This window comes from Natator depressus, chromosome 2, assembly GCF_965152275.1.
Source record: "Natator depressus isolate rNatDep1 chromosome 2, rNatDep2.hap1, whole genome shotgun sequence".
NCBI classification, from domain to species: Eukaryota; Metazoa; Chordata; order Testudines; family Cheloniidae; genus Natator; species Natator depressus.
Window position 1 is genome coordinate 1130408 of NC_134235.1, and position 14280 is coordinate 1144687.

General features: G+C 67.4%; 1 protein-coding gene across 3 annotated transcripts in view; it reads right to left on the reverse strand.

Annotated features, from left to right (window-relative positions):
• LOC141981990 (microtubule-actin cross-linking factor 1, isoforms 6/7-like) overlaps positions 1-14280 on the reverse strand; it is a 161935-nt gene that overhangs the window by 96632 nt on the left and 51023 nt on the right. The window contains exons 1-5 of one of the 3 annotated variants that reach the window (XM_074943629.1): positions 6137-6352; positions 3693-4250; positions 1272-1343; positions 719-889; positions 134-300 (exon numbers count right to left, since the gene is read on the reverse strand). In XM_074943629.1, coding sequence (XP_074799730.1) covers positions 134-300; positions 719-889; positions 1272-1343; positions 3693-4190 — 908 coding nt within the window. In that variant the 5' untranslated portion in view covers positions 4191-4250; positions 6137-6352. Of the gene's footprint in view, positions 1-133; positions 301-718; positions 890-1271; positions 1344-3692; positions 4251-6136; positions 6353-10263; positions 10394-14111; positions 14192-14280 lie in introns of those variants that run through there. The other 2 variants (XM_074943628.1, XM_074943631.1) reach the window with 2 other exon arrangements.

Below are 14280 nucleotides of genomic sequence, written 5' to 3' on the forward strand. Positions count from 1 at the left end.
CCAGGAGGGGGTACTGAAAGGCAGGAAACTGCTGAGCATGGGAGGCCAGAGCCCAGCGTGCCCCCCTCACCCATTGCAGCCCCACTGGCCTCCACAGAGCCTCGCTGCACAGATCGCAGCTCCGCTAACTCACCTGGCGTTTGCCTTCTGGATCAGTTTTCCCCACTTCTCCTGCAGGTCTGAGAGGCCCCCGCTCGCCTCCTGTCCATTTGTCCTGGCAGCTTGCTCACGAGGCAGCTGTCTGTCCTGCAGGACACACTCCACTCGGGGTCTCCGCTCCTCCAGAAGCCGTTTCAGGAGCTGTTAGGGAACCAGGGCACGGGGTGATGGCAGCACTGTCCTCATGGCGAACCCAAGGGAATTTCCCCCAGTCTAGGCACGTCGTGGCCCTCAGCTTCAGGACAGTGATCCGAGCACCTTGCACAGCACCATGCACCCAGGGGACCAACCCACTGCACCCCCCCACCCCAGCAGGGCCAGCCGCAAGCAGCAGTCAATTATCCCCAGCCCCGGGGGAGCGGGCAGCACCCGGGGTGCAGGCGTGGCCGTGCTCAGCCACACACAGCAGCGATGCCTTGTCCTGGCAGCTCCCCCCAGGACCCAGCAAGCACAGCCAACCTCTCCCCAGAGCCCCCCCTTCCCCGGCACCTACAGCCCATGCTGGTGGCTGCGGTGGAAACCCCGGGGAGGGAGGAAGGGACCCCAAGGGCTCGCTCACCTTCTGCTCCTGCAGCTGGGCTTTCACCACCTTCACTTCAGAAGAAGGGGGCTTCTGGTTGCCAACCAGGTCCTCCATGTCAGCCACCCAGATCAGCAGCGTCTCCAGCGTGTCCTGGGCCTGCTCCACGCTCGGGGAGCCCTCCGGGAGCACGATGGCCTGCAGGGCACCCTGGGGGGAGAGGAAGATGCGCCTGTGAGGACCTGGGATCCCCTTCCCCCCCGAGATCGGAGGGGCACAAGACCCAGCTGGCAAAGCAGCAGCCAGAGCTCCCTGCGACTCCTCGGGGCAGAGGGGCTGCCGGCTGGTTATCATGGACACGCCACCCCAGGGGTCTGCAATCATGACAGGACGCAGCCGAGCACCCCACGGGCAGCACCAATGGCCCCGGTTAACAGCCCAGTCCCAATCCTGGGCACCCCGTCACTTTCGGCAGCATCCTACCCCACTGCCCCATGGTAACCGCAGTGCCAGGCCCACGTGGGGCCAGCCCTCCCCTCGCCCCCCTCGGGGACCGGCCCTTATCATTGCCCTTCCTTGGGGCAGCTGTTACCTTGCTGCTGAGCATGTCCCACTGCTCCTGCGAGCTGTCCCGGTCGGCAGGCAGGGCCCCTTTGCTCTGGAGCTGGTGGAGAGTCAGTCACAAAACAGCTGCTTTACACCCCCTGGACCAGGCGCCAGGGACTCCGACCCTCCGCTCCCAGCCAGCTGGGAGAGCGAGGCAGAGACCTCCCGCACCACGCTGCTGCCTCTGCTGAGAGAGCCATCGGCTTCAAGGGCAAAGCGGGGGCGCAAGGCTGTCTCCCCCTTCCAGCTTCTCGCTGGTAGCCGCAGCCACGGCCCAGCCCCGTCTGGGTGTAGGGATGAGCTGAGCACCCTGAGCGCTCAGAGGAGGCTCCACAGCCCAGCTGGAGCTGGGTGCCACGTCCCTGGGAGCTCTCCCTACAGGCTGCACCCAGGGGAGGCTCTCAGACCATTTGGCCCGGGGCCACTGCACGGCGTGGGCACGAGGCAGGTGGGGTTTGCTGGCCCGCCCCAGTGAAATGCAGGAGCAAGGAGCCAATGAGACACGGACAGAAACCAGGGTGCCACAAGCCCGTCCCCAGCTACGGTGCAGGGGGCTCGGGGGCTGGGCCTGAGACGGGCCAGAGCCAGGATACGTGTAACCCCCTGAGCCCTGGGGGTGAGGATGTCTCCTGTGAAAGGAACAAGACAGTTCACTGGGAACACGGTCCCTGCTCCACACCCAGACCACGGCACGAGCCACAAGAAACAGCCCGGCCAGCCCAGCCCCCATAACGCACCCACCTGGCACTGGAACCCCCCCAGCCTGGCCCCACAACACACTGGCCTGGCCCCCATAACGCACCCACCCAGCACTGGAACCCCCCCAGCCTGGCCCCCCCAAAGCATCCGCCCGGCCTGGGACCCCGTAACGCACCTGCCCAGCACTGGAACCCACCCGGCCCAGGACCCCCAAAGCATCCGCCCAGCCTGGGCCCCCTAAAGCACCCGTCCAGCCCAGCCAGCCCGGCCCCCCGCAAAGCACCCACCCAGCCCGGCCCCCAGTAACGCACCCACCCAGCCGGGCCAGCCCAGTCCAAGGCACCTGCCAGGCCTGGCCCCCCAATGCACCCACCCGGCTCTGGAAATCACCCAGACCAGCACCCCCAAAGCACCCGCCCGGCCCAGCCCCCCAACGCACCCACCCGGCACTGGAACCCCCCCAGCCCGGCCCCCCAAAGCATCCACCAGGCCCAGGCCCCTAACACGCCCGCCTGGCCCCAGGGCCCGCCTGGCCCATCATGCCTAGTCACGGTAGCGTGTGACTCCTCCACTGGGAAGCCTGGGTACACCTGGCCCACGGCCCCGCCCGAGGCCCACTCCCCTGAAAGCTGCACCCACGCTGCACCCCTGGCCCGGCTTGGCCTCCGCCCCGAGGCCCCCCTGCAGGTGGAGGGGGACGGGCAGAGGCAGAGGGAGGGCAGGGCCTCGGGGGGAGAGGACGGTGGCAGTGGGGTGGAGCATGGCGGGAGCTCGAGGGGGGGCGGTGGCAGTGGGGCGGAGCATGGCAGGGGGTCGCCTGGGCACCCTTTGGGAGTCAACGCGCTCTGCTCCCTGCCCAGCTCCAGGGAGAGCGGCCGAAGGTGTGGGGGGAGGCGCGGGGAGAGGACAGTCCTCCCTCCCCCACGGGTCACGTGGGGCGGGGAGAGCGCAGTGGGTGCAGACTGGGGGGCGGGTCTCTGGGCAGGGGAGACACAAGAGGCAGTCACATGTCCGCCCCTTGAGATTGTGCCCCACCAGTATGGGGAAGCACCAGTCTCTATCCAGCCCCCCAACGCACCCGCCCCGCACCAGAGCCTGCCCGGCCCCCTAATTCAAGACACTCAGGACCCGAGCGCGCCTGGCCCTCCTAACGCACCCACCCAGCACCAGAGCAGGCCGGGCACGGTCCCCTAATGAACCTGCCAGCGCCACAGCCTGGCCCTCCTAGCGCCCCTGCCCGACGGCCCAGCCCATCGCACACACCTGCCCGGCACTGCAGCCTGGCCTGGCCTGGTGCCCCTGAGTCGCACCCTCCCGGCGCCCCAGCCCAGCCCCCAGAGCAGAACCTGCCCAGAGCCAGCCAGGCCTGGCTGTCGGAGACGCTCCGACATGGTCCTGCCGCCGGAGGTCGCTGGGACACCCCGGGACACCTGCCCCCCCCGCCAAAGACTCTGGCCCTGTGCAGGCAGTGGGGCCATGGGGCGTCACCAGAGCCCGCAGCGCGCTCCCCTCACATTGGTGTGCTCCCCACCCCGCCCCAGAGGATAAAGGCCAGGACTCCTGGCCTGCCGGGGGAACCCCACAAACAAACAGCTCCAGGGCAGCGAGCCCCCTGCAGAGCCCTGTGTGCGGCCCGGGGGCCGATGCGGCATCCCTGGCCTGGCTGCTGGCCGCCGAGGGGTCCGAGAGGCTGGCACAGGTTATTAACCTCCGTCCGCTCCCCGGCACACTCCGTCAGCACCTTCACCGTCCTGGTGACGACGGGCTCCCCGCCCGGGTACTCGGTCACTTCCACAATCTCCGTCACGATGGTCTCCGTCACCTCGGTCACCTCGGTCACCTCCCTGGTGCTGACGGGCTTCCAGGCCCAGCTGCTGCCCGAGTTCCTGTGGGGGGCACCGCTTGGGGGGGTCCAGGCTGCCCCAGCCGCTTCCAGCTGGGCTTTGAGGGGGTTGCAGCCCCTGCTCCCGTTCTGCACCTTGGGCAGGGGGCTGCTCGCCTGGCTCTTAGCCGGGCCTGGGCTCAGGCTCCAGCCGTTCTCGATCACCACCGGGTTCAGGGGAGACTTGTCAGGGGCCCCAGCTCTGGCGTCACAGTTGTTCCTCCCCGCCGGGTGCTCGGGGCCAAGCCCCACGTCCTTCAGGAACTCCTCCGGCGCCTGGCTCTTGTCTCCCAGGCAGCTGGGCCTGCCCGGCGCGTTCCCCATGGCCAGAGGGTGGCCCCGAGCAGGCGGGCCGGCCCGTCAGCCCTGCTGCTCAGAGCCAGCCTAGAACAAACGAGGGGCAGCCACATTACTGGCGTGGGACAGACACCGGCGGGCCACTCGGGACACAGGTCAGCAGGCCCCTGGGGACCTGCAGGCCCCAGGTCCCCCCGGGAGCGTGGGCCGTTCCCACCCCCTCTGGGAACCCACCCAGGAGCCGCCTGCGGCTGCCCACACAAGATGCGCAGCCTCCCCCGAGGGATGGCGCGGAGGCTGCCTGGTGCGAGAGGGGCCTGGGCTGAGGCCCATCCTGCCATCCCGGGCACCAGCCCCCGACCTGGGGGTTTCAGCCCTTCCAGCCGGTCTCTTCGTCTCCTGACCAGCTGCCCAAATTCCTGCCCTGGGGGCAGTGCAGCTCCCAGAGCCCGGATCTGAGCACAGGGCTGCGAAGGGCTGAGCTCCGGGTGCGAGGAAGGGACGAGGCACCTGCAGCCGCCAGCCAGGAGAGAGGCTGCAGCCCTAAGGGGCCTGGGGCAGAGCAGGGCTGGGCTCGGGATGGGGACTGGAGCGGGGAGCAGGGCGAGGAGACGGGCTTAGGGAGAGGGGACAACAGGGCCCAGAGGGACCTTGCTGCCCCAGGCCACCTCTGGGCTGGCAGGACATTCCCGGGACCTGTGTGGCGGGCGATGCCGGTGCTTAGGGCTAACAGGAATGTAGATGAAGGGGAATGAGGGAGGCAGCACAGGGCACCAGGCAGACGGGCAGCTGCTTCCAACCGGCATCGCTTTGTACCATTGGATTAACTCCTGGCCAAGCTGGAGCTGGGAGAAAAGAGCCATCTGTCTGCAGCGCCCTGACAAAGGGAGCACCGGGGGGTCTGAAAGGGGCGAGCTGCTACAGACCGTGGGGCTGGCGAACCATCAGTCACTGAAACACCCACACTGCAGACAGGAGTCAGACAGCCAGCCCCATTCCGCTTTCAGCCAGCCACAGCCCATAAATCCCAGCATCACCCGGACACAGCCCCACCATCCCTGTGCAACCCCCCAGCCTCGCCATCTGCACCGTGCATCCATCACTCGGACACCAAGGCTCAACGTCCCGCAGAGACGGATCGCCTGACCCCCACCCCCACCCACCGCCACCACGGAGCACCTGCCACCAGACACCAGCTTGCTGCTCGAAACACCCCCACCTTCCCCAGCAGTCACCCCATGGGCCACAACACACACACATGCCGGCAGAGTCCCTGCCCCCTGGCAGGAATCAGTACACCCTGCAACACACACACACACACACACACACACACGAGTCCTTACACCCTGCAACACACACAAGACCCTACACCCTGCAACACACACACACATGAGTCCCTACACCCTGGAACATACACACACACACACACAGAGGAGTCCCTAACCCCTGCAACACACATCCCTGCGAGTGGGAGCCCACATATCCTACTCTTGTGGCCGTATAATAAGTAAGTAACTTACACGGGAGCCCCCAAACCCTGCAACCAACAACCCCCCTGGAGTCCATCAGCACCCTGCACTAGACCCCTACCCATGGACAGCATGCCCCCATGGGAGTCATACAGGAGCCACTGGCACCCTGCGACTGCCACACACAGACACGTGCACACTGACCCGTGCCCTGACACACACACGCACAGGAACTACCTACCCGACCCTAGTCACCTCCCAAAGGAGCCGCCCACCCACCACCCCCGGACCCAGGTGTCTCAGCCAGCCACGCCCTGCCGCCCCAGCAGCAGCCACCAGGCAGGTGAGCTGTGTGCGGGGGCAGAGCAGGGAGGTTCTGTCTCAGTGGTTAGAGCAGCTTGGGACCCGGGACGCCTGGATTCTGTGTCTCTCGCCCGGCTTGGGTCAGTCATTCCCGGCGCTGGCCACAGGTTCTCCAGCTGGGGGGAGGAGAATGACACTTACCCCTCGGTGACGTGCCCTGAGCTCCGCGGGCCAAAGGCTGGTCCAGGGAGAGCGTAAAACTGCTCGTTCCAGACAGACCCACGCCAGGGTGTGACCGACGCATGGGCAGCCTCTGGCCTGGGACAGGCCCGAAGGGCTGGAGGAGCAGCAGCAGCAACAAGCCGGCGAGTCAGCTGTGGCTCCCGCTGCAGCGTCCGGCTGCCCGGGCGCCCACCAGGGGCTCCCGCGGCCCGTGGGGCTGGTAGTGCCGGGCCCGCGGCGCAGGGCGGAAGCGTGCCCACCGACGCCGGCAGAGACTTTGGCTGAAGTTACAGAGGCAGCGACGTCGTCTGGGCTGCCTGAACGGGCCTCATGCAAACCTGGTGGTGCCGGCGGGGCCTTTGGTGCCACTTCCAAGGCACTTGGCTGGCTGCTGCGTCCCACGCCGGCCACGTTCCGCAAGGGGGGTCTTCTCGGCCAGGCTCGGGGCAGGCTGCTGAGAAGGGCCAAGCGGGCCCCTGAGGCCAGCCCGGCTCGGCTCCTTGCTTCACCCGCTTGCTGGTGGCTTGGAGCGGTCACGCTGCAGCCACCGGGCTCGCCAGGGGGACGGGGACGGGAGAGGTGCTGGCCAGGACGGGCTGCTGGGAAACCAACTTTCCCGAGCCTCCACCCTCCCTTTGCCCAGGGCAGGAATCCCTGGTGCCAGGCGCCAGTCCGGCAGGCCAGGCCCCAGCGCCCGCCCTGTGCCGGGGCAGGTAGCAAGGTGCCGGCGGGGCCGGAGGAGAGGGTGGCCTCTCTCTGCAGCAGGGAAGACCCACCCTCACCCCTCGCCACCTCCCCTCCCCCTCTGACCCCTCTGCACACTCGCACTAATACAATAAGCCTGCTCCCGTTAACTCTTTGCTCACTAATTCACAACTGGCCCTGTTACCGGGGAAACCCTCCGGGGACTCTCAGCCATCCTCGGAGGGGGAGGGGGGCAGGGCTTCCCACTCACAGCCCATGGTGGAGCAGCAGCTTTCCCATAGGATTGCTGCAGGGATCCCCCGGGGCCGGCCAGCCCTCAGTGCCAGCGCCCCAGCTCCAGCCCCGGGCCCAGACGCATGTGGGGGGGGGGGGGGGGGTTGGCGGCACTTGTGGGGCTGAGGCTTGGCCGGGACCCAGCTCACACCGAGGGGGCACGGGGTGTCTCCTCCCTCCCCACAGTCCCCTGGGCCGCAGTGGCACAGAGCCTGGAGGGGGCTGGCCGTGCTAACGGGAACAGATACCGGGTCTTCACCAGGGCACAGGGCCTGTCCGGCTTCCTTCTGCTCCCCTTGGGGAGTCCTGCCCAGCAGCTCCAATGACAGGAGCCGCGGCCTCCGGCGGGGTGCCCACAGAGCCCTTGGCCTGCTCAGCACCATGGGAAGGGAGCCCCCCAATTGCTGGGGCTGGGGCTCACCCCCCGGGTGGCTTCTGGCTCCCTGCAGAGGGAACGTCCCAGCTGCAGGCCTGGCTGGCTAACAGGATTACAGGGGCGCCATCAGCGCCTGCCTCGTCCCTGGCTGCCCCCAGCCCCCCTCGCTCCCCCTGGGCTCTGGCCGTCTGCCAGTCACAGATGGGCACAGTGCCCTCCCCCAGGGCTGGCATGCCACGCACTTTCCGGCGTGGCCCGGCACAGAGCCGGGGCCTGGGGCAGGCGGCCGAGCTTTGCAGCGAAAGCCTTCCTGAGAGCCGCGGACCCTGGCAGGGGCTCGGGAGTCGGGGCCGGATGCTGCTCCTCCCCCTGCAGAGATGCCAACGCGTGGCCCTGGGTGCAGGCCCCTCCTAAGTCTCAGCCGCTGGCCAGACCTGCCATCCGGGAGCTGCTGCCCTCAGGGCCAGGACCAGCGCCCTGAGCGGGGCAGTACAGGGAGCAGGAACCTCACTGCTCTGGGGTGGGAGCCCACAACCCCACTGGCTTTTGTGCTGCGCACGCCACACCCCACTGCAAACTCCGCCCTGATTTGCTGGCCCCCCACGCCCCACAGGCGCAGCCGTGCAGCCCTGGTGCCCTCGCTGGGGGGAGAAGAGTGGCCGGTGCTTTGGGCCTCGCGGCGTGGAAGGCGAGCATGGGGGGCGGAGGGGCGTGCTGACCCCGCCGCCGAAGAGGGAGCCCCCACAGCAGACTCTGCCGGGATGACCAGGGAGTGAGGGGCCGGGAGTGCCTAGCCCCAGCCACGTGGGCGCCTGGCTGCCCTTCGGACAGGCTGCTCCCAGGGAGCCCAGAGCAGACGGATGGGACTCGTTCAAGCCTCTCCACCGGGCTTTCTCCTGAAAGACAAGCGGGCCGAGGGCCGAGCCGGGGGCTTTTGTCTGCCCGGCTGCTGGAGGCACTGGGGGGAAATCAGCATATTCTCAGGCACCCCTTGCGGCGGGCGAGTGCCTGAGCTCTCTCTGACCAGCTCTGTCCCTTCCCGCAGCTCGGCAGCCCGGCTGCAGCCCTGCTCTGAGCACCCTCCCAGGGGCTTAGAGCCGAGCGCCAGACAGAGCCAGCGGGCAGGACCCCTCTGTGCCTGGCCCCCACTTCCCAGTCTCTGTGGCTGCTCCTCCTCCAGCCCCTGGGTTTACCCACCCAACGCCCCCTGCCCCCGCCAGCCGTACTGCCCCCCGCCCCCCCCGCCCCGGCCTCCATGCCTCTCTCACCCTGCCAGCCCCCACTCAACCCCTTTGCTCCTTCCCCGTGGCCCACAGGCGCTCGGGCTGAACGCCACGCAAGCCGTGGGGTGCTCCTCGACCTCCATGGGCCTGGGGGCTCTCACAGTACAGGTGGGCGCTCCCACCCAGGCGGGGCTCTCCTGCCTGCTAGGGTGGGGCAGGCCTTTGCTCTCCTTCCCCTGGAGGGTTATTCCCAGGGCATGCTCCGCGGCTCCGTCCCGCCGTAGGGCAGGGGGGAGGCGAGCTGAGCGCAGGGGGCTGGGATCTGCGGCCTCGGATCCTGGGCGTTGGGTGGGTTTTGCCGTGGGCTTTGTCTGTGCAGGGGCTGGGATGAATGGCCCTTTCAATTTGTGCTGTCATGGATGCAGCGGGAGCCGTGTGAGGCCAGGCCCCGAACAAAAGGCGCTGGGGAGGGATTCCATTCACCCCGCTGCCTGGCGGGGAGGGGCTGGCCAGGGCAGCCCTGGGCAGCTGGGCACTCCCCGCTGCGCTCCCTGCACACAGCGGACCTGCAGCCTGCCCAGAGGACGGGGACGAGGGGCCAGCGCCGTGCGGGACACGTTAACTCCCTGCCCACCACGCTGCGCGGCTGGGCCGGACACAGGCACTTGGGGGGCTGTGAGCACACTGGGGCACAGCCTGAGCAGGGACCCACAGGCAGGGGGGAGTGGAGGGGAGGCTGGACAGGGACACGTGATTCTGGGCGGGGGAGCTGGGCAGGGTCACCCGGGGCCAGGGGCTGGGGAGGGACACACAGGTCTCGGGGGGGGGGGGTGGACCTTGGCAAGGTCACACGTGTCCGGGGTGGGGGGAGGTGAACAGGGACACACGGGTCCAGAAGGGCAGCTGGGCAGGGACACATGGATCCAGGGGAGGGGCCTGGGCAGGGACACATGAATGGGGGGGCTGGGCAGAGACACACAGGTCTGGGGGAGGGGCCTGGGTAGGGACACATGGGTCTGGGGCGGACTGGAGGGCTGGGGAGGGACACGTGGGTCTGGGGGGCTGGGCAGAGACACATGGGTCTGGGGGAGGGGCCTGGGCAGGGACACATGGGTCCAGGTGTGTGTGGCGGGGCCTCGCCCGGTGCAGGGCCCCAGGGTGAGGGGCCCCCTGCACAGGGCTGCCTAGGGCAGGTAGCGTAGGGCCTGGGATGGGGCTGTGCCCCTCACCCACCCACCCACCCACCCAGCGTGTGAAGGCAGGTGGTGCTGGGCAGGGACCTGGGCTGGGGCCTGGGACCCGGGACCCGGGGCCCGGGGCCAGTGCCGGGCAGGCTGAGCCCCTGGGGCAGGGTGGCCAAGGCACCGGCTGGATGCTGGGCAGCCATAGGGGAGCCCGGAAGGTGGAGATCCGGTGGGAGCCCTGTGGCCTCCCCACACCAGCCAGCTGGGCGCAGGGCACCCAGCCCACTGCCAGGGGCTCCGGGCAGGGGGCTGCAGCGCCCAGCCCCAGCTCGCCCCAGCTCTCACCTCTGGACTGGGCTCTCCGTCGGGCAGGGCCGGGAGCCTCTTCTCCATGGCGTCCAGCCAGCGACGCAGGGCGAGCAGCTGCTCCCGCACTTCCAGCCTCCAAGCCTGCCACTCGCTCCTCTTCCAGTCCCTGGGTGCAAGGACAGGGCACAGGGAGAGCTATGGGGAGCAGTGCCACAGGGTGCCCTGGCTGGGAGCAATCTGGGGCCCCCACCCCCATCCCCCTGGGGCTCCCTAGGAACTGGCCCCTCCCCACCCCCTGGGGCCCCCACCCCCACAGAATCATAGAAGATTAGGGTTGGAAGGGACTCAGGAGGTCACCTAATGCTACCCCCTGCTCAAAGCAGGACCAAGCCCCAACTAAATCATCCCAGCCAGGGCTTTGTCAAGCCTGACCTTAAAAACTTCTAAGGAAGGAGATTCCACCACCTCCCTAGGTAACGCATTCCAGTGTTTCACCACCCTCCTAGTGAAAAAGTTTTTCCGAATATCCAACCTAAACCTCCCCCATTGCAACTTGAGACCATTACTCCTCGTTCTGTCATCTGCTACCATTGAGAACAGTCTAGAACCATCCTCTTTGGAACCCCCTTTCAGGTAGTTGAAAGCAGCTATCAAATCCCCCCTCATTCTTCTCTTCTGCAGACTAAACATTCCCAGTTCCCTCAGCCTCTCCTCAGAAGTCATGTGTTCCAGACCCCTAAACATTTTTGTTGCCCTTCGCTGGACTCTCTCCAATTTGTCCACATCCCTTCTGTAGTGGGGGGGGCCCCCAAAACTGGACGCAGTACTCCAGATGAGGCCTCACCAGTGCCGAGTAGAGGGGAACGACCCCGTCCCTCGATCTGCTGGCAACGGTCCTACTAATGCAGCCCAATACAACCCCCAGGGCTGCCTGGGGCCGGCCCCTCCCCACTCCCAGGACCCCCACCTCCGTCCCCCTGGGGCTGCCTAGGGACTGGCCCCACTCTGCCACAAACTCCCAGTTTAGGGTGGAATGATATTGCCAATGTAACAAAAGGTCCAACTGATTCAGATCATGAGGGCCAGGGGGCTCAGCTCATGGGTCTCCAAGAGCCCCCCACCTGGGGTCCTCGCCTGCCCCCATCTCCCTGAATGCTGCTGCTTCCTGGTGGGGGAGATGAGGCAGCATCACTGGGGGGGGTGTCATGTCCCCAGGGTGCCCTGCTGGTGGTGGGGGGGGACGGGCAGTGTCATGGGGCGGCGGTGCATTAAGCACAGGTGAAGACGCAGGAACCAGACACGGGCTGGGACCAGGCCAGCCAGGGTGCCTCCTCACCCTGGCCGCCCGCCCGGGGACAGGCTGGCACGGCCTTTGTCTGGCGCGAGGGGCAGCCTGACCCTCCATTGATCACATCCCGGGGGCAGGTTGGTACGGCCTTCGTCTGGCGCGAGGGGCAGCCTGACCCTCCATTGATCACATCCCGGGGGCAGGCTGGCACGGCCTTCGTCTGGCGCGAGGGGCAGCCTGACCCTCCATTGATCACATCCCAGGGACAGGCTGGCACGGCCTTCGTCTGGCGCGAGGGGCAGCCTGACCCTCCATTGATCACATCCCGGGGGCAGGCTGGCACTGCCTTTGTCTGGCGCGAGGGGCAGCCTGACCCCCCATTGATCACATCCCGGGGGCAGGCTGGCACGGCCTTCGTCTGGCGCGAGGGGCAGCCTGACCCTCCATTGATCACATCCCGGGGGCAGGCTGGCACGGCCTTTGTCTGACGCGAGGGGCAGCCTGACCCTCCATTGATCACATCCCGGGGGCAGGCTGGCACTGCCATGGCCACTGCCAAACAGGCGCCGCATGGCTCAGCGACTCCAGTGCCCAGACATGTTCGGGGGCACCCACTGCAGCAGGTCCCCTCGCTTCGCCTTGGCTGCCCACTCCCTACTGCCAGGGGCCCCAGTTCCCGCTGTGGGACCCCAGCTCCCGCCCCAGGGCCCAGCCACATGGCCTCTGCTGAGCTCTGCATTCTGCCCCATGTGTGACTGCAGACAGACAGACCTGCCCACAGCAGCCCAGACCCCAGCATCCCGCCTTCCCAAGCCACCCAGCCCTGCGGGAGCCCACAGGAAAGCCAGCCTCCCAGCGGACAGGGCTCACCCCGTGGTCTGTGGGCTCCGGACCAATGGAGGGTCACCTGCCAGAGCCCCGGCTGGGCTGGCTCCGGCGCCCACGTGTGTCAAGGGGCTTGCCAGGGTCCCTTGCAGCTGGAACATGTATCTGGGCAATTCCCCAGTTACCCCAGCGCGAGGCAGACGTGCAGGGAACATCCCGGCCCTAAACCCCACCCAGCGCGTCTCAGCGCCGGGCTCACAGGGCTCCTGCGATGGCACTAACCGGCCGCAGGGTCCGCGCTCGGGCTCGGCAACCCAGCGGGCCGGCCCGAGCAGGAGCAGCCGCATGGCTACTCTGAGCGCCCTGCTGCGAGCCCCAGCCCGTGGACTCAGGCTCAGCCTGGCGGCCCCGGGTTTTTGCAACGTAGCTATACCTTAGAGCGGGGGCGGCGGGTCCTCAACATTTTTCTCCCTGAGGCCCCCCTTCAACTTGCTATAAAAACGCCAGGGCCTGACAGGGGGTGGGGGGAAAGGAGCACGGGCCTCCAGGCCTGGGGGGAACCTTTGGGCACAGGCATAGTTTTACTTCTATTTGTGGGGGAGGCAAAGGCTGGCGGGGCTCAAGCCAGCTCCGCACAGCGGGGTCCAGGGAGGGAGCACCACCTCCACCCCCTGACTCACTCAGGGGGCCTCCCATCCGGTCTCGGCTGTGGGGGGGCACAACCAAAAAATATAACTCAAAGCGGGGACGCAGAGAGGGGGTAGCTCAGGGTGCAGGGAGGGGGCAGCTAGGGGCTGTGTGCGGGCGGGGGTGTAACTCAGGGGGCAATGAGGGGGTAGCTCAGGGTGCAGGAAGGGGGTAGCTAGGGGCTGTGTGCGGGCGGGGGTGTAGCTCAGGGGGCAATGAGGGGGTAGCTAGGGGCTGTGTGCGGGCGGGGGTATAGCTCAGGGTGCAAGGAGGGGGTAGCTCAGGGTGCAGGGACAGGGTAGTTAGGGGATGTGTGTGGGCGGGGGGGCTACCAGCTGCAGCAGGGGGTGTGCTGGGGCTCCTGGCTTCAGCCGCCCACTGCTCCTGGCTTGGGGGCGGAGGTTTGCCAGCTTTAGCCCCACGCCGCTCCTGGCTGGGGCAGGGGTTAGGGGGCTGCTGGCTGCAGCCCTGGAGCTCGGGGAACCAGGTTTCAGCCGCGGGGCTCCATGGCCCCTGAAAGGGCTCACGGACCCCCAGGGGGCTGCGGACCCCCGGTTGAGAACACCGCCTTAGAGCAGCGGCTGGTGAGATGGTCATTTAACCCTTCCACAGCCAGAAGGGGCCACATCCAAGGCAACCGCAGGAGCCTCATTGCTGACTCCCACGGCTCCAGGTTTGAGCTGACCTGGAATGTAAACCTGGGTGCAGGTCCCAGGGCTCTGGGCCCCCCAGTCACTCTCTCCCCTGCCAGCCCCTTGTGTCACCGTTTACAGCTGTGCGGCGGGCGTGGGAAGGGCTCCCACGGCAGATCCCCGGTCACTGTCACCCAGGGCAGGAGTCTTGCACGGCCATTTGGCCCAGGTCGTAGTGACCCCAGGCAGTGCTGGGCAGGGCAGAATGCCCCCCTCCCACCCATGAAATCTGCCTTTTCTGAAGCAGCCTGGCAGAGAGACCACTGCAAGGAGGAACAGTAACCCAGCCCTCTGCTGTGCCAACCCATGGACCTAGACAGGGCTCGCGTCTGACACCTGGCGGTGCTGGAGGCCTGTGCTTGCCTCTCAGTCTGTCCATCAGGGATCCATACCTCTCCAGCCCCTCTGTGCCTGGCGCAGGGGTCTCCGGGCTCTTTCCAGAGAGACTGGTGTCGTCCACAGCAAAAAGCTTCTGCAAAGATACCGCCGGGAGAGGGACACAGTTACAGCTCTTCTCCAGCCGGGTCTGCACCTTAGGGCTTGGAACGGGGTGAAAACCCA